Genomic DNA, 18,389 nt, shown 5'->3' on the forward strand with positions numbered 1-18,389 from the left:
GATATCTAGACACTACAAAGCAGAGCAGAGGGGTGGTGAGGTTGTATCTGCCATAGACCTGTGGTGGCAGAAAGCAAACTGCAGCAAAACCAGGTCCCTGCTCAGGCAGGAGTCAATTCTAGCCATGACCAGCCTCTCAAAGCACTTCATCACAGAAGATGAGAATGCTACTGGGTAATAATCATTAAGGCAGATCAGCCTACTCTTCTGGGGCACTGGTACGATTGCTTCCATTTTGATGCAGGTTGGAACCTCAGGCCACAGCAGTGAGGTTCAGGATGTCTTTGAACATTCCAGTCAATTGGTCGGCACATGTTTCCAATGCTTAGCCAGGTACACCATTGGGGCCTGACGTCTTATGAGTATTCACCTATTGGAGAATGTTCCTCTCAAAAACTAAAAATGCAAAATAAATGCAAGTTTTATGAGAGTGGAAGCAGACGGAGTGCAATACATATTAAATACTCCTTTTCTCACAGTTGCCATTACATGATTAAAACTGAGATCACAGATAATTTATTTTTAGGCTAAATTACTTATTTTATCGTCTCGTATTTTTCACACCTTTAGAATATTCCAAAGCTCATGAATGCAAATTAGCATTGTTCAAGTGTTATCATTGTTCTGATACACACAAATATATACTGCAAATGAACCAGATCCAAAACATATAAAGGCAGTCTTTCACTTCCTAAGTATATATCAATTAGAAGCCCTTGAATAATCAGTTGCTCATCACCTCCTACAGTACATTCCAGAAGACTGAATTTAATGACGACAATGTGTTTTAGTCAAATGGAAAGTTTCTGCGGGATGGTTAAAATTGATTACATATGTTTATGGATGAAAAAATCATGTTTTTATCATAGCAGCCTTACTGTCAGCCCTTTAAGTTCTGGTTTACTCAAACTTTATGAACTGATGCACTTTTGTCTTGTCACAGGTATATTAATACAATTTTATCACATTCATTAAGAGCAGGCAAGAACGGGGGCAGAGGGGAGGGGAATGGGAGAGACGGATAAAAGGCACAAAGTAGTGTGGAATGTAGAAAGAAGCAGGGGGAAGAGCTGGGAGAGGAGTGTTAAGAAAGTGGAGGAAGAGAGTGAGAGAATTAATTGCTTAAGCTTTGATGGTTGCTCTGCTTTGATTAAAAGTTTAATGTATGTTTCAAAACATTTCAATAATAGAGAATTATGTAACATTGGCAATTTTGATTAATGCAGAACGCGGTGTGAAGAGCTGGTAAGGGTTTTTCCCCTATTTCGTTTTGACTGATTTTGAAGACAGGCCACTCACAAACACAACACTGGTGAGAATGGTTCTGCTGCCAATCAAGATTTCACTTCCAGAAATCACCCAAGCGGTTCGAAGAAATTCCCAAACAGATCAGCACAAGTTAAGTCATCGATAAGCACAGATGGTTCACAGGTGAACACAATTTAATACAGGTGAGTAAATGTGAAAAACATTCATGCACATTAAAAAAAACCTATAAAAATTATACTACACACCTGTGAATCGTCTTTTTCCAGCTGCATCAAACTCTGATTGTGGAATTGCATTGAATGGCCTAGCAAACTCTATTTCTGTTGGAGACTCAGCTGTTGTAGGTGTTGCCGCTGTAAACAGCTGAAATCCTAGGAAAATGTAATAAAAATATGTTAAAATGTTTATGACATCAGATCATTTAACACCTGATAAATTTACCGAGGATATTAGACTATGTTGTAGGCTGTATAATTTGTAAGTTTGCAAATAACCCAAAAGTTGATGGCTTTAAGGATAACTCAGAAGGTTGTCTCAAGCTACAGCAGTATACAGATCAGATACAAAATTAGGCAGAACATCGGCAGATGGAATGCAATCCCAACCAGTGTGAGGTGATGTATTTTGTAAAGTCAAATTAGGGTACATACATACAATGGTGATAGAAAGTTTGTGAACCCTGTAGAATTTTCTCTGTTTCTGCATAAATAGGACCAAAATTGTGATCAAATCCTCACACGTCCTAAAACTAGATGGAGAGAACCCAGTTAAATAAGTAACAAAAAAAAAACATTATACATGTTCACTTACTGAGAAAAATGATCCCATATTACATGTATTTGTTGGAAAAAGTATGTAAACCTTTGCTTTCAGTAACTTGTGTGACCCCTTTCTACAGTATAAACTGAACCAAACATTTAAGTTAACTGTTGATCAGTCCTGCACATCAGCTTGGAGCAATTTTAGTCCATTCCTCCTTACAAAATAGCTTCAACTCTGGGATGCTGGTGGGCTTCCTTGCATGAATTGCTTGTTTCTAATCTTTCCACAACATTTCTATTAAGTAATTTCCAGAGATTTATGCAGGTCTTTTGCTGTGCCCTTGGGTTCTTTTTCACCTCCTTCAGCATTGCATGTTGTGCTCTAGGTGTGATCTTTGCAGGATGCCCACTCCTAGTGAGAGTAACTGCAGTACTGAGTTGCCTCCATTGGTAAGATAATTTCTCTTACTGTGGACTGATGAACACTCAGGTATTCAGAAATGTTTTTGCAGCCTTTTCCAGCTTCATGCATCTCTACAATTCTTGCGCTGAGGGCCTCTGAAAGATGTTTTAATTGAGACATGGTGCACATAAAGAGACCTTTCTTGAGAAGAGCAGGCTCTGTCAGTACCTGACTTTGTGTGTCTTTTTTTTTAATAGGGCAACCCACACCTCCAAGCTTATCTCAATGATTGGAACACCAGACTCCAAATAGTGTTTGTAGAAGGCATTACCCCAAGGATCCCATACATTTCCCAACAAATACATGTAATATTGGATCACTTTTCTCAATAAAGAAATGAACAAGTACAATGTTTTTGTGTTACACCCACAAAATGCTGGTGGAATGCAGCAGGCCAGGCAGCATCTATAGGAAGAAGCACTGTCGACGTTTCAGGCCGAGACCCTTCGTCAGGACAACCTGAAAGAAAAGATAGTAAGAGATTTCAAAGTAGGAAGGGGAGGGGGAAATCTGAAATGATAGAAGAAGACAGGAGGGGGAGGAGTGAAGCTAAGAGCTGGGAAGTTGATTGGCAAAAGGGATATAGGGCTGGAGAAGGGGGAGTATCATAGGACAGGAGGCCTAGGGAGAAAGAAAGGGGAGGGGAGCACCAGAGGGAGATGGAGAACAGGCAAGGAGTGATTGTGAGAGAGGCAGAGAATCTCCCAGTGGCCACACATATTAATTCCACGTCCCATTCCCATTCTGATATGTCTATCTGTGGCCTCCTCTACTGTCAAGATGAAGCCACACTCAGGTTGGAGGAACAACACCTTATATTCCGTCTGGGTAGCCTCCAACCTGATGGCATGAACATTGATTTCTCTAACTTCCATTAATGCCCCTCCTCCCCATCTTACCCCATCCCTTATTTATTTATTTCCCCCCCCCCTTTATTTTCTCTCTCTGCCCCTCTCACAATCACTCTTCGCCTGTTCTTCATCTCCCTCTGGTGCTTCTTCCTATAGATGCTGCCTGGCCTGCTGTGTTCCACCAGCATTTTGTGTGTGTTGCTTGAATTTCCAGCATTTGCAGATTTTCTCATGTTTATCTTTTTGTGTTACTTATTTAATTGGGTTTTCTTTATCTAGTTTTAGGAGATGTGAAAATCTGATCACATTTTGGGTTATATTTATGTAAAAATAGAGATAATTCTGCAAAATTCACAAACTTTCTAGCACCACTGTCTGCAGTTAATGTCAGGCAGCTAATGAAAAGGCAGGTTGATGAAAAGAAGGAGCTTGGGGTTCAAGTCCAGATTTCCCTGGAAGTGGCAACATAGATATGTGATGCCCTGGTTCATATCTTTTACTGTTATGCTGTTCTGTGCAAGCTGCTTGTTTGGGTTACTGTTGAAGATAAAGATACGAGAATTGTGTGCCATCCAGTTAGGATGGCCAAATTAATGGGAGGTTTCTCTGATGAGAGACACTAAGTTTGTGCTTGGGGCTTCAGTTCGAGAGGAGGAAGAGAGAAGACGCCGGACAGAAGAGGTCTTAGGATTCGACCCGGAACAGGGCCACGATTCGACGAAGCCCGGGTGAGATCAAAGGGGGATCGGTGAAGGGGAAACCGTGAGCTCCAACTGGTGCACATTAGACTGCTTCATTAAAATGGGCCCTTTTCTTTTTTTGTTCTCTCTTTACCAATCCTTTAGTCAAATTAATAATTATAAAGCTAAATGTTTTAATTGTATGCGGTGTACCATCTGTTATTTCGTGGTACTTATTTGTAACAGAATATGAATCATTCAGCATCCACACAAACTGGGGTTTCGGGATGGGCTCGCACCTCCATCTCACACCCCTGGCGGGGTCGGAAATTGTCTTCCCTGGACTTGCACAGCCGATGGAACCAGATAGATAAGAGGAAGGAGAACAATGGCGTGCTTGCACTCATAAGTTTGGGAACAGAAAATAAAGGTTGGGGCATTATATTCCAACCTTATGAAACACTGGATATTTCTGTCTCCCACACTACATAAAGGATGCGTTGCGCTGGAGAGCATGCAGAGAAGGTTCACGAGAATGGTTCCTTCACTCAGCAATTTTGGTCATATGGATAGTATATGGTGTGTTTGCTTTTACTGAAATAAAGGAGGCTGAGGGATGAGCTGTATACAAGCTTATGAATGCTGCCAATAAGGTAAATTGTCAATTTTTTTCATAGTAGAGATATGAAAAATACGAAGGGATAGATTTGAAGTGAGAAGGAGAAGCTTTGAAGGGCACTTGGGGGGAAAGTTTTTATTTTACACAGAGAACAGATGGTATCAGGAAATTGCTTCCAGAGGTGGTGGAATCAGATACTATCACTGCATTTAGACCATAAGATACAGGAGCAGAATTAGGCCATTGAGTCTGCTCCGCCATTTCATCAAGGCTGATCCAATTTCACTCTCAGCCCCAATATCCTGTCTTCTCCTCATATCCATTCGTGTCCTGACCAATCAAGAACCTATCAACCTCTGCCTTAAATGTGCACACAGACTTGACATCCACAGCTGCCTGTATCAAAAATTTTCACAGATTCAACACTCTCTGGCTATAGAAATTCCTCCTTATCTCCATTCTAAAAGGACGCCCCTCTATTCTGAGACTGTGTCCTCTGGTCTTAAGCCTCTTCCACCATAGGAAATATCCTCTCCACATCCACTCTATCAAGTGATTCTCGACTGATTCTCCTGTTTGTTATTTCCTCAAAAAATTCCAGCAGGTTTGTCAGGCAAGATTTCCCTTGAGGAAACCATGCTGAATATGGCCTATTTTATCATTAGCCTCCAAGTACTCAGAGACCTCATCCTTAATAAACTTAATAAAGATCTTCCCAACCACTGAGGTCAGACTAACTGGCCTATAGTTTCCTTTCTTCTACCTCTCTACCTTCTTGAAAAGTAGAGTGACATTTGCAAATTTCTAGTCTTCCGGAACCATTCTAGAATCTAGTGATTTTTGAAAGATCATTACTAATGCACCAAGAACCTACTCCCTAGTAATGGTAATTTCATAGACTTCATGACACCTGACTCCACCACATTACTATGTCTTCTACAGTGAAGATTGATGCAAAATACTTATTCAATTCATCTGCCATTTCCTTATCCCCCCCTTCCCCCATTACTACCTCTCCGGCATTGTTTTCCAGTGGTCCGATATCCACTCTCGCCTCTCTTTTACATTTTATGTATTTGAAGAAACTTGTGGTATCCTCTTTAATGTTATGGCTAGCTTACTTTCGTGTTCCAGCTTTACCTTCTTAATGACTTTTTTAGTTGCCTTCTGTTGGTATTTTAAAGCTTCCCAATCCTCTAACTTCCCACTAATTTTCATTCTATTATATGCCCTTTCCTTGGCCTTTACGTTGGCCCTGACCTCTCGTTAGTCACAGCTGTGTCATGTTGCCTTTACAATACTTCTGCCTCATTGAGATGTATATATCCTGTGCCTTCCAAATTGCTTCCAGAAATTCCAGCCATTGCCACTCTACCATCATACCTGCCAGTGCCTTTTCCAATCAATCTGGCCAATTCCTCTCTCGTGCCTTTGTAATTCCTTTTACTCCACTGTAATATTCATACATCTGACTTTAGCTTCTCCTTCTGAAAACTCAAGGTGAATTTGATCATGTTATGATTACTTTCCCCTAAGGGTTTCTTTACCTTAAGTCCTATAATCAATTTCAGATCATTGCACAACACCCTATCCAGAATAGCCAGTCCCCTAGTGGGCGCAACCACAAGCTGCTCTAAAGAGCCATCTCGTAGGCATTCTAGAAATTCCCTTTTGGATTCCAGCACCATCCTGATTTTCCCATTCTACCTGCATATTGAAATCCCCCGTGACTATTGTAACATTGCCCTTCTGGCATGCATTTTCTATCTCCCATTGTAATTTGTAGGCCACATCCTTACTACTGTTTTGGGGTCTACTATCAGGGACTTTTTAACCCTTGCAGTTCCTTAGCTCCATCCACAATAATTCAAAACCTTCCAACCCTATGTCACCTCCTTCTAATTATTTGATTTCTTTTTTTTAACCAACAGAGCAAACCATACCCTTTGCCTTCCTGCCTGTCCTTTCAATACAATGTGCATCCTTGGACATAAAGCTCCCAGCTTTAATCTTCTTTCAGCCATGATTCAGTGATGCCCACAATATCATACTTGCCAATCTGTGACTGTGCTACAAGTTCATCTACCTTATTCCATATACTGTGTGCATTCAAATATAACTCCTTCAGTGCTGTATTCACCTTTTTCATTTTTGTCTACCTTTTACATTCCAGCTCATCCTGTTGAATGCAATGTTGCTCCATCATCAGCCTGTCCTTACTGGGAGTTTCACTACACATTGCCTCTGTTTGTAAACCAACTACCTCATCATCAGCACTATCACTCCGCTTCCCATCACACCACAAAATTAGTTTAAACCCTCCTGAACAACTCCAGCTAACCTGCCCATGAGAATATTGGACCTCCTCAGGTTCAGGTGTAACCCATCTCTTTTGTACAGGTCATACCATCCCCAGAAGAGATCCCAATGATACATAAATCTGAACCACTGCCTCCTGCATCAGTTCCTCAGCCACGCATTCACCTACCAAATCATCCTATTCTTATCCTCACTAGCACGTAACATAGGCAGCAATCCAGAGCTTACTACCCTGGAGGTCCCATTTCTCAGCTTCCTACTTAGCTCCCTAAAATCTCTCTTCAGGACCTCCTCACCTTGTCTACCAATGTCACTGGTGCCAATATGCACCAAGACTTCTGGCTGCTCACCCTTGCCCTTGAGAATGTCATGGGCACGATCCAAGACATCCCTGATCCTGGCACCAGGGAGGCAAGATACCATCTGGGTGTCTCTATCATGCCCACAGAATCTTGTCTCTGTTCCTCTGACTAGGGAATCTCCTATCAACACTGTAGCCCTCTTCACTTCTATGCTCTTCTGAGCCTCACCAACAGACTCAGTGTCAGAGTCCCAGTCACTGTGACTCCCCCCATTGGTACGTATATATATTATTGAGGGGAACAGCCACAGGTGTATTCACTGGCTGTGCATTTCCCCATCTCCTTCTGACAATCACCCAGTTACCTTTCTCCTGATATCTAGGGGTGACTACCTCTCTGTAGCTCCTGCTATTACTTTCTCATTCTCTGAAAAAGACCATAAGATTTTGGAGCAGACGTAGGCCATCAAGTCTGTTCTGCCATTCAATCATGGGCTGATCCAATTCTTCCAGTCATCTCCCCTCCCCTTCTTTCACCCCATACCCATTGATGCCCTGGCTAATCAAGAACCTATCAATCTCTGCCTTAGATGCACCCATCAACTTGGCCTCCACAGCTGCTCACGGCAACAAATTCCACAGATTTACCACCCTCTGACTAAAGTAATTTCTCCACATCTCTGTTCTAAATGGACATCCTTCAATCCTAAAGCCATGCCCTCTTGTCCTGGACTCCCCTATCATGGGAAATAACTTTGCCATATCTAATCTGTTCAGGCCTTTTAACATTCAGAACATTTCTATGAGATCCTCCCTCATTCTCCTGAACTTCAGGGAATACAGCCCAAGAGCTGTCAGACATTCCTTCTATGGTAACCCTTTCATTCCTGGAATCATTCGCATGAATCTTCTCTGAACCCTCTCCACTGTCAGTATATCCTTTATAAAATAAGAAACTGCACACAATACTCCAAGTGTGGTCTCATGAGTGCCTTATAGAACCTCGACATCACATTCCTGCTCTTGTATTCTATACCTCTAGAAATAAATGCTAACATTGCCTTTGCCTTCTTCACAACTGACACAACCTGGAGGTTAACCTTTAGGGTGTCCTGTACAAGGACTCACAAGTTCCTTAGCATCTCTGCATTTTGAATGAGTTAAAGTGTGTCAAGCAGCAGCTCCATTTCCTTAATATATTCTCTCAGGAGCTGCAACTCTGTGTACCTGATGCAGATGTATTTATTCCCAGACTTCTCAAATCTCACATACAGTATACAGCACTACCCCTGGAGCCATTCTCACTCATTTACTATGCCCTAATAAATGAGGAATGGAGGGGGAGGGGGAGGGAGAGAGAGACTTACAAGACAATGCACGTCACCTAAACCTGATCTTGCCTAAGCCTGAAGAGCCAAAGCCACTCCAAAGAATAGCCACCACTCCATCCACACCCAAACCACTCTTATTGGCCCTCTCCAATGAATTGGTCCGATTGGTCGCACCTCAAATCAGAAAAACCGCCACAAAATTCTGCCTTCAAAACCTCGATCGCTGCCCTGATTAAAAAGCAGCTCCTTTCTCGCACCCCTGGTGTGGATTGTCTGTCCAACTCAGAGAAAACTGGTTCAAGGCTCTGCTTTTTAAATCATGAACGTGGACCTGACGGAAAGATAACTCTTTTTACGCATTGCCACTTGCTGATTTGTCACTCCTCAAATCAGAAAAAGTGCCGCAAAACTCAGCCTTCAAAATCTTGCCCTGATTAAAAAGTAGCTCTTTTCAAACACCCTTGGTAAGGATTGGCCAATTTAATAAGCTCATAGCCCTAATGCAGGGAAATGAGATGGGATCTTTCTGATAGACATAGATGGACATAGGTGGCTAACGAGTCAGTTTCTATGCTGTACTATTCAATGAATCTAAACTATTAACCATTAAAATAATAAACGGAAATAACCTTCCACTGCAGTGGAACATAAAATACATGGACTTAGTACTTTAAAAATTTGGCCACATTTTTCTTATTAATATTTCTTTCCAATTTCATAAACCTCCAAAATCCTAAATATTCCCCAGTAACTTTGAGTGATAAGCTCTCATTCCTCTTGCTTCATGTTGACCTACTGAGATACTGTGAGTCTGGTAATAAAAATAGCTCATTCTGTTTTCTAATAAAAGCCTCTTTGTTCAAGAATCCAATGCTCTATTTCTGTTTGTATTAAACATACTTCAAAGAGACCAAGTGTTAAACAATCATCAATAATTGAAACATTCAAATATGGCAACATTCATGGATCTATGACACAAGCACTAAGACTCCTGAAGGTGGCAGCAGAGGGAGATAAGATGGTGAAGACAGCATAATAAATGCTTGCCTTCATTAGACAAGGCACAGACCATAGGAGTAGGAAGTTTTTTCATAACTTTAAGATACATTGCTTAAGCCACAACTGGACTAGTGTTTACAGTTCTGGATTACAGGAAGGATTGTCCTGGAGAGGGTGCAGAGGAGATTGAGAGAATGTTGACTGCGTGGAGCAAATTACATACAAGGTCTGGATCGGCTGAGTTTGTTTTCCTTAGATTGCAGGAATCCGAAGAGGGGGAAATCTGATAGGTGGTGTACAAAATTATAAAGAGCACTGATAGTGTAGATAGTAAGAAACATCATTGCTTTTGGAAAGTAGTAAGAGGTTTAGAGTGAAGTGGAATGTTCTGAGGAAGAACATTTTCACCCAGTGGACGGTTGGAATCAGAAACTCATCGTTTGTACAAATGCAGTGATTCCCTGACATGGCAAGACTCCATTTTTCTCAGCTCTGTTGAAGATAGCAATGATTAAAGTATACGAGTTTGTGGTGAACTAGAACTCAATGTCTCCTCTTTGCTAAAATAACTGTTGCTTCTGACAAATAATTGCTGAATGAATTGTGAAGCAGCATGGTTTTTTCAACCAATATGCCACATGTCAATTTGCCAGCAGATTAGAAATCTGAATAAGGAACAAAACAGCCAACAAAGCCTTTATACTCGGTCTTTGAAGGCATTTAATTGCAACTCATTTCCACCTAATCTTAACACAGATTTCATTTGTAAGAGAATAATTCAAGATTTCAGCAGAAACATGGAAGCAAGCTTGAACATATCCAAGTTGTTTCTGCTGTGCAACATGAAACATGAAACAAAATTAAGAACTGATGAGAACTATTTCAGCAAGTAAAGTAAAACTTACGAAGGTGCAAATCCAACAAAATCGTCATTTAAAGACTTAAAATTTGGTAGGAGTTTTATTATATATACAAGTTATTTATTTGTTTTAATGCATATTATTGACAAAATGATCATAATCTAATTCTCTCTATTTTATTCTAATCTATTACAAAGGCAATTTCTTATCAGGTGCACTAAGTTAGCAGATAATTCCTTCAGCTACCTACACTATGTCAGAAGGACATTGATTTCTTCTGATTAACATACAACTTGCATCTCCAGAAGAAAAGCAATTCCAGAAGCCAAGGAAGATCAAACTCAGCAAAGAAAATTGAGTAGTTGAAAGTTCTAAGCATGAACCAATCCCCTGTTGATCATAAAGCCAGCAGGGATCTCAAATTTGTGATCTTTTCCTAGTAGATCATTTCAATCATGTTCTGCAATAGTCTCTCAAGAACAAGCCTGTCCTGATGAATGCATTTGAAGCACTGAAACTAAAAGAGAGGCACTCTTAAAATAAAGACATACTGCATTTGGACTCCTGATTTAAGTACATATTCTTGGTAGCAATGTTGAGGAAAACATACAGGAATTTCAGTACTGTAAGTGCAGCACAAAAAGAGAAATACCCACACCCAGGCAGTACCTTCAACAATGTCTAAAGAATCCAGAAATTCATCTTCCATGGAAACTGTTGTCATCACATCAGGTCCCATCCCTGAAGATTCTTCTATTGAAATTGTACAAATACACAAAAAAAAATGAAGTGATAATTCGTATTGCTGTAGGCCAGTTGTAATTTTCTGTATGGTATCACAGTTACATGTTCTAATTAAACTATTCTATATACAGTGGGGGGGGGGAGGGGTGTGTGTGTGTGTGTGTGTGTGTGTGTGTGTGTGTGTGTGTGTGTGTGTGTGTGTGTGTGTGTGTGTGTGTGTGTGTGTGTGTGTGTGTGTGTGTGTGTGTGTGTGTGTGTGTGTGTGTGTGTGTGTGTGTGTGTGTGTGTGTGGATAGAGCTAGGGAGCCTAAAACTTTTGCACAGTACCACAGTAATTTCATGTATTGCACTATACCACTATTGCAAAAAAAAACTAATTTTGTGACATACATGAGTGATGATAAATCTGATTCAGGCATGGGTTTCTATCGTAGATTGGGAATGGGAAGACGGCAGGGAGAAGGGAATCATAGTTGGGAAAAGTGGAAGGGAGAGGAATGGGAATAGATAGATAGATAGATACTTTATTCATCCCCATGGGGAAATTCAACTTTTTTCCAATGTCCCATACACTTGTTGTAGCAAAACTAATTACATACAATACTTAACTCAGTAAAAAATATGATATACATCTAAATCACTATCTCAAAAAGCATTAATAATAGCTTTTAAAAAGTTCTTAAGTCTTGGCGGTAGAATTGTAAAGCCTAATGGCATTGGGGAGTATTGACCTCTTCATCCTGTCTGAGGAGCATTGCATCGATAGTAACCTGTCGCTGAAACTGCTTCTCTGTCTCTGGATGGTGCTATGTAGAGGATGTTCAGAGTTATCCATAATTGACCGTAGCCTACTCAGCGCCCTTCGCTCAGCTACCGATGTTAAACTCTCCAGTACTTTGCCCACGACAGAGCCCGCCTTCCTTACCAGCTTATTAAGACGTGAGGCGTCCCTCTTCTTAATGCTTCCTCCCCAACACGCCACCACAAAGAAGAGGGCGCTCTCCACAACTGACCTATAGAACATCTTCAGCATCTCACTACAGACATTGAATGACGCCAACCTTCTTAGGAAGTACAGTCGACTCTGTGCCTTCCTGCACAAGGCATCTGTGTTGGCAGTCCAGTCTAGCTTCTCGTCTAACTGTACTCCCAGATACTTGTAGGTCTTAACCTGCTCCACACATTCTCCATTAATGATCACTGGCTCCATATGAGGCCTAGATCTCCTAAAGTCCACCACCATCTCCTTGGTCTTGGTGATATTGAGACCACCAGAAGCACCAGAGAGATATCCTGTAATAATCAATAAACCAATCATTTTGAATCAGATGACCTTGCCTGGGGCGTTTGCACCCACAGTATAAGTTACCCCTGGGACTCCTTCTCTGCCACTTATCCAACACCCCTCCTACAGCACTCCAACCTCACTGTTCCCAGCATTATTTGCACCTGCCAAGTTTAAAAACTCACTCTCCACCCCACGTTGACAAATACAGTATTGTTCCAAAGTCTTAGGCACCCTAGCTATTTATATGTGCCTAAGACGTTTGCACAGTACCATATTTTTAACAGAAATGTAACTATTTTGAACAAGCCAGTTATGATTTTCATAGGAGAAATATATATTTCCTATTTTTGCAGCATATTTTCAATTTTACAGAGAAGATAGTTTCAGTGGACAGCTCATTTAACTAGAAATAGTTCATCACCAGAAATCCTGTGAAATACTCTTATGATAATCTTCAGAAACAGAGAACAATTTTATTCAGATTTTACTCTCAAGAGCTACAAATACATACCCAGCTTCTCAGTTCTTGTAAGAACAGCTGGAATATTCTTTCCAGGTGAATATTTCATCAGAACAATTGATGACTTAACTCTTTACTAATGCTGATTGACCTACTCCATTATATCCAATACATCCTGCTTTGATTCAAACTTACAGATTTATTTTCTTGTAATTAGGATTTATGAATTCAATTCTGAAGAAAACTAGTTTATATATTATACTGAACTACGTTGATTGTTTCAAGGGAACTCCTTTGAGCTGATTAATGAATGTAATATGGATGGTCAACCTAACAAATTCTCTATTTCCACTAACTAAAACCAATAAGAGACAATTACATTGTGTGATATTAATAAATTTTCCTCTTTGGAAAATCTAAAGAGCAAAAATATCATGCCGCTGTCAAACTATATTTGGAAACTTAATTAATGTTTATTGATCTCCTGAACAGAATGTTAATTCCTTGTTGGCAATGTACTCACTAAGGAATAATCGTCAACCCCGTATGAATTTTAATTTAAGAAACCGAGTCTTAAATATTGTATTTGAACTGCATAGCTTCCTATTCTCCCTGCCAGACATGCCTTCCATCGCCTTCATGCCCATTCACTTAACCTTTCTATATCACTTTTTAGATTTTTAGTGTCCTCCTTATGCTTTGCCAATCCATTTAATTTTGCATCATCAGCAAAGAGAGCAAAAGTACACTTGTCAAGTAAGTCATTAAAATAGGCTGGAAATTATTGAGTTGCCAGCCTTGATCTCTGCTACACAGCACTATCCTGATTCTGTTTTCCATTAGCCAATTCCATATTCATGCCAACTTTTAGAGTTCTTTGTCAGTTACATGGCATCCTATCTAACACTATCCAAAAAGTGAAATACTTCATAACGATACTGTTGGCATGTCCACACCAAGCACAAAGTTTATCAGAATGCTTTAAAATAGAAACAGCCTGGAGATAATTTGCCATTGTACTGCTGGGATGCCAGATCTTGTAACTACAATTACAGAATATTAAAATTGCTTGTATTTTTAATTATTACCACTTACAGGCTTTAAGTAACAAGTGTCTTTTGGCATCACTGTGTTTCAGAGTTGAACACAGGAAGCAATAAATATTTAGCAATTCTACAAGCTCTTTATGTGAAGACACACAGAGTGTTGAAGTAATATATTTTCAGTATCTGGACCAGTCAGATGATAGTTGGACTTTTATTTGAGAAAGGAGTGGTGTGCCATTACACTGGAAATCCCTCCTTATTTTGTTACATTTACAAAAGTATCTTCTATCCCCAGTCTTCTGTAATTCATGAATTAAATCACTTAAAATTAAATGAGATCATACCAAAAAAAGTGCCCAGTTCAAACAATATTAGTCTCAGGTAATGAAAAAAAACATAAATGCACAAAATACACAACAGCTTGGACCAGCATTTGTGAAAAGAGAAGTGAACATTTCAGGCCTATGACCGTTCATTAGAAATGCCAGAAAAGTTTCTATCTCAGACTGCCTATACCTGCATTTTAAAAAACCATTTAATGTCTGAGGCATCTATGTTGCTTGACATCAGTTTCTTGAATATCTGTGCAAACAATAATTTCAAATTATGAGGCTCTTCTTATTGGGTACCAGTTGCAGCAACGGCACCACGGAGGGATTTTGCAGTTACTAGCTTTGGGGAATGCCTCACTGAATTCTAATCTGCTTCACTGACTTACTGAACTTGATTCAATGAGGTTCTGAGGTGGGAGAAATGACATAAAAATTCCATTTGGCTTGAGATTAACTTGGACAGCTAGATGCTGAAAGGACAGATAAACACAGTTTTGAAAATGAAGTTACTTGCAACCATTATAAGAATGACGAAGTTCTTGTATCAGACTCAGGAAACGGGAATAAATTACAAGATTGATTATATTTTTGACTTCCACAAATTCTCACCTTCAGTATCACATTCAATTTTTCCGGCAGGACCCAGAACAGGATAACCATTTTCATCCAGTCTCAAAATACTGCCTGGTGGGCATGTTGGAACTACAGTTGTGGGTTCAGTTATTAACTCAGCTGTAGTTGGTTCTGGTGTGGTGGTTGTAGTCATTGCTGTGGTGGTTGTTGTTGTTGCTGCAGTGGTTGTCGTTGTTGCTGCGGTGGTTGTCGTTGTTGCTGCAGTGGTTGTCATCATTGCTGTGGTGGTTGTAGTTGGAGCAACTGTTGTTTTTGAATTCCAAACAAGTCCAACAACAGGTTTGCCTCCAACGGACAAAATTGGCTTATCTTTTGGGCCATCTAAAGGCTTACTATTTCGCCCATGTCCAAACATAGCTAATCCATCTGGACTCAAGATTGGGGTTCCTTCCTCATCTGTAATAGAAGACAAAAAATGTGCTGCTCATTATAATGCAAGATCTTGATTAGCTACAAACTACCGGTATAATATTTGCATGTAGCCCATACAACATCCCAATATTTAACACACCTGATGAACCATCTTCTGATATAAGGATATATTTTTCAATAAAAATGACCTGAATTTACCACAAAACCAAGCAGCATAAAACATCAAATCTTATAATTCTGCAAAAAAAGTCCATCAGCAATGCTTGCTGCTTGCATTCAGTATTGACATATTAAATATCAAATAGAGGTTAAGATCTGCTTTGCATTTTGCAAGGTAGGATTTATCCAAAGACCTGGAATGAAACTGCACAAACCTAATACTGTACGCCCATCTGATCCCAATTGTACTTGAAGTGGATTTCCCTCTGTATCTTGGAGGATTTTTCCTTCAGGATTCATCAAAATTCCACGATCAAGGTCCACAATCTGTTTTGAAGTTATTAACCAGTTAGTCACAGTAACGAGCCTGATGAGAGCATGCTTTATAAATTGATCAGCCCTTTATTTGACTCACATCATTGGTGACTTGATATTTGCAAAATCAATTGTGCATGAAATACTCAACCCATTTAGTATCTTGAGGGCCTGTGATGACCCGTCGCCCAGCTGTCTTTTCATTACTGGCTTTGCTCGATGAAACTTTACTCCCTCTTTCAGCAGTCAAGTTTGGCCTCCTATTTTTCCCTGTGTAAAATTAAAAACGATTTTATTTAATTTCATGTATCAGCAATTCAATGTTTATTAACCAGTCATTTAAAATTGTACTTGATTCATCAAAGAGAGCATTAAAAAAACTCTTAGACCCTCACTGCGTGCTTAGTCTGGAAAAGCATCAAAATATCATCAAAAATGGGGACTGTTCCCAAGACTATCTGCAGTGAAATCACCAGCTGAAGTTATGATGACATAGGAACAGAAGTGAGCCTTTCACCTTCTCAAGTCATTCAATTAGTTCATGGCTGATCTGTATATTAACTCCATTTACCAACCCTGAGTCAGCAATCTTTCATAATCTTGCCTCTGAAATATCCATCAAACTTGCTCTGAAAAATTTCAATTGCCTATTTTGGAATTGAACTCCAGATTTCCAGTACTTTACATGAAGCTCTTCCTCACCTCCACATCATATTTCAACTGTTTTGCTCTACATTTTAGCTGTGCTTTCTATTGGACTGTCCAAAAAGACATTTCTATTTTTCCATGCAAGAAGACTAAATTAATCTAATTATCTCACTGAGAATTGTCAACACTTGGGATAATGGCTACTTGTTATTTATGTTTAATGCATCTTTTGTTTAAAGTGCCTACAATGAGAACTGCATGGCAATTTTATCAGGTCATGGGGTTGCAGTCAATCGGCTAAGCATAGCTATTTCCAGTTGGCACCAGTTTACCTCCCCAAAATGACAACACTGTGCATTTTAATCATAAAACATAACAAGTTTACTTCAAACTGCTGTAAAGTTTCATAATTGAAGAACACCACTTCACATCCACTCTCCTTTCATCATCTTCATGTTCAGATGAGTTCTTGCAAATGCTTCAGTTACAATGCCTTCCCCAACAATAAAAGGGACTGCATTAAAATTGAACCACAGAGATGCCAATAAAATATTTACAAGTAACTAAACAATGACGAGTGGAAATCCCAATTTTAAAAGCAAGGCAAAATCAAATCAGGCAGCTTCTTTGGAGAGAAATGGTTAATATTCCATGATATTGTCTCCTCTACATCAAAATAGCTAAAGAGCAATTCAGCCATTACTTTTACTGAATGTTTTAGTTTAATCCAGGCTATTTCACCACTTTAATTCTCCATGCACTCCAAACTCATTGGAACAGTGAAGGAGGTGGAGGACAATGAAAATTTGCCTATGTGTGAAGTCCAGCAAGTTTATATTAGGTTCTTTGTAGTTTTGAGACTCAAACACAGAGTTTAACAATTTCAAAATAAATAACTACATGGAAAATAGCAGGACAGGCGATTTGGTCCTTTGTGCCTACTCTACCATTGAGTCCCAGTGCTGATCCTTATCTCAGTGTAACTTATCTTCAATAACGCTGCAAATATTAATTCCCTCAATATCTAAAAATGTGTGAATCACTTTTCTGGAGATATTCAGTGACTGAGTTTTCCCAGCCAGGGCAGAGATTCTCAAATGTCATACCAATGCCTGGCAAAAGAACTTTCTTCTCGTCTTCCCAGGATGAAGGAGATGTCTTCCTTTTTTAAACAAAGGGGCTTCCCTTCGTCCACCATCAACTCTGCTCTCAAACGCATCTTTCCCATTTCCTACACATATGCCCTCACCCCATCTACCCGCCACCCCACTTGGGATAGGGTTCCCCTTGTCCTTACCTACCACCCCACCAGCCTCCAGGTCCAACGTATAATTCTCCGTAACTTCCGCCACCTCCAATGGGATCCCACTACCAAACATATTTTTCCCTCCCCCAACCTTTCTGCTTTTCGCAGGAATCGCTCCCTACGCGACTCCCTTGTCCGCTTGTCCCCCCCATCCCTTCCCACCAATCTCCCTCCTGGCACCTATCCTTGTAAGCGGAACAAGTGCTACACCTGCCCTTACACTTCCTCCCTCACCACCATTCAGGGCCCCAGACAGTCCTTCCAGGTGAGGCGACACTTCACCTGTGAGTCGGCTGGTGTGGTATACTGCATCCGCTGCTCCCGGTGTGGCCTTTTATATATTGGTGAGACCCGACGCAGACTGGAAGACTGTTCCACTGAACACCTACGCTCAGTCCGCCAGAAAAAGCAGGATCTCCCAGTGGCCACACATTTTAATTCCACATCCCATTCCCATTCTGATATGTCTATCCATGGCCTCCTCTATTGTCAAAATGAATCCAAACTCAGGTTGGAGGAACAACACCTTATATACCGGCTGGGTAGCCTCCAACCTGATGGCATGAACATTGACTTCTCTAATTTCCATTAATGCCCCCCTCCCCTTCTTACCCCATCCCTGACATATTTAGT

At 40.3% G+C, this 18,389-nt stretch overlaps 1 protein-coding gene across 2 annotated transcripts in view; it reads right to left on the reverse strand.

The window, feature by feature from the left end:
- Positions 1-18,389, reverse strand: part of fndc1 (fibronectin type III domain containing 1) — a 196,144-nt gene that overhangs the window by 43,727 nt on the left and 134,028 nt on the right. The window contains exons 11-15 of one of the 2 annotated variants that reach the window (XM_073051149.1): positions 15,954-16,072; positions 15,703-15,814; positions 14,933-15,352; positions 11,123-11,203; positions 1,515-1,640 (exon numbers count right to left, since the gene is read on the reverse strand). In XM_073051149.1, coding sequence (XP_072907250.1) covers positions 1,515-1,640; positions 11,123-11,203; positions 14,933-15,352; positions 15,703-15,814; positions 15,954-16,072 — 858 coding nt within the window. Of the gene's footprint in view, positions 1-1,514; positions 1,641-11,122; positions 11,207-14,932; positions 15,353-15,702; positions 15,815-15,953; positions 16,073-18,389 lie in introns of both variants that reach the window. The other variant, XM_073051148.1, reaches the window with a different exon arrangement.

The sequence above is a fragment of the Hemitrygon akajei genome, chromosome 7, assembly GCF_048418815.1.
Source record: "Hemitrygon akajei chromosome 7, sHemAka1.3, whole genome shotgun sequence".
In the NCBI taxonomy this organism is placed as follows: domain Eukaryota; kingdom Metazoa; phylum Chordata; class Chondrichthyes; order Myliobatiformes; family Dasyatidae; genus Hemitrygon; species Hemitrygon akajei.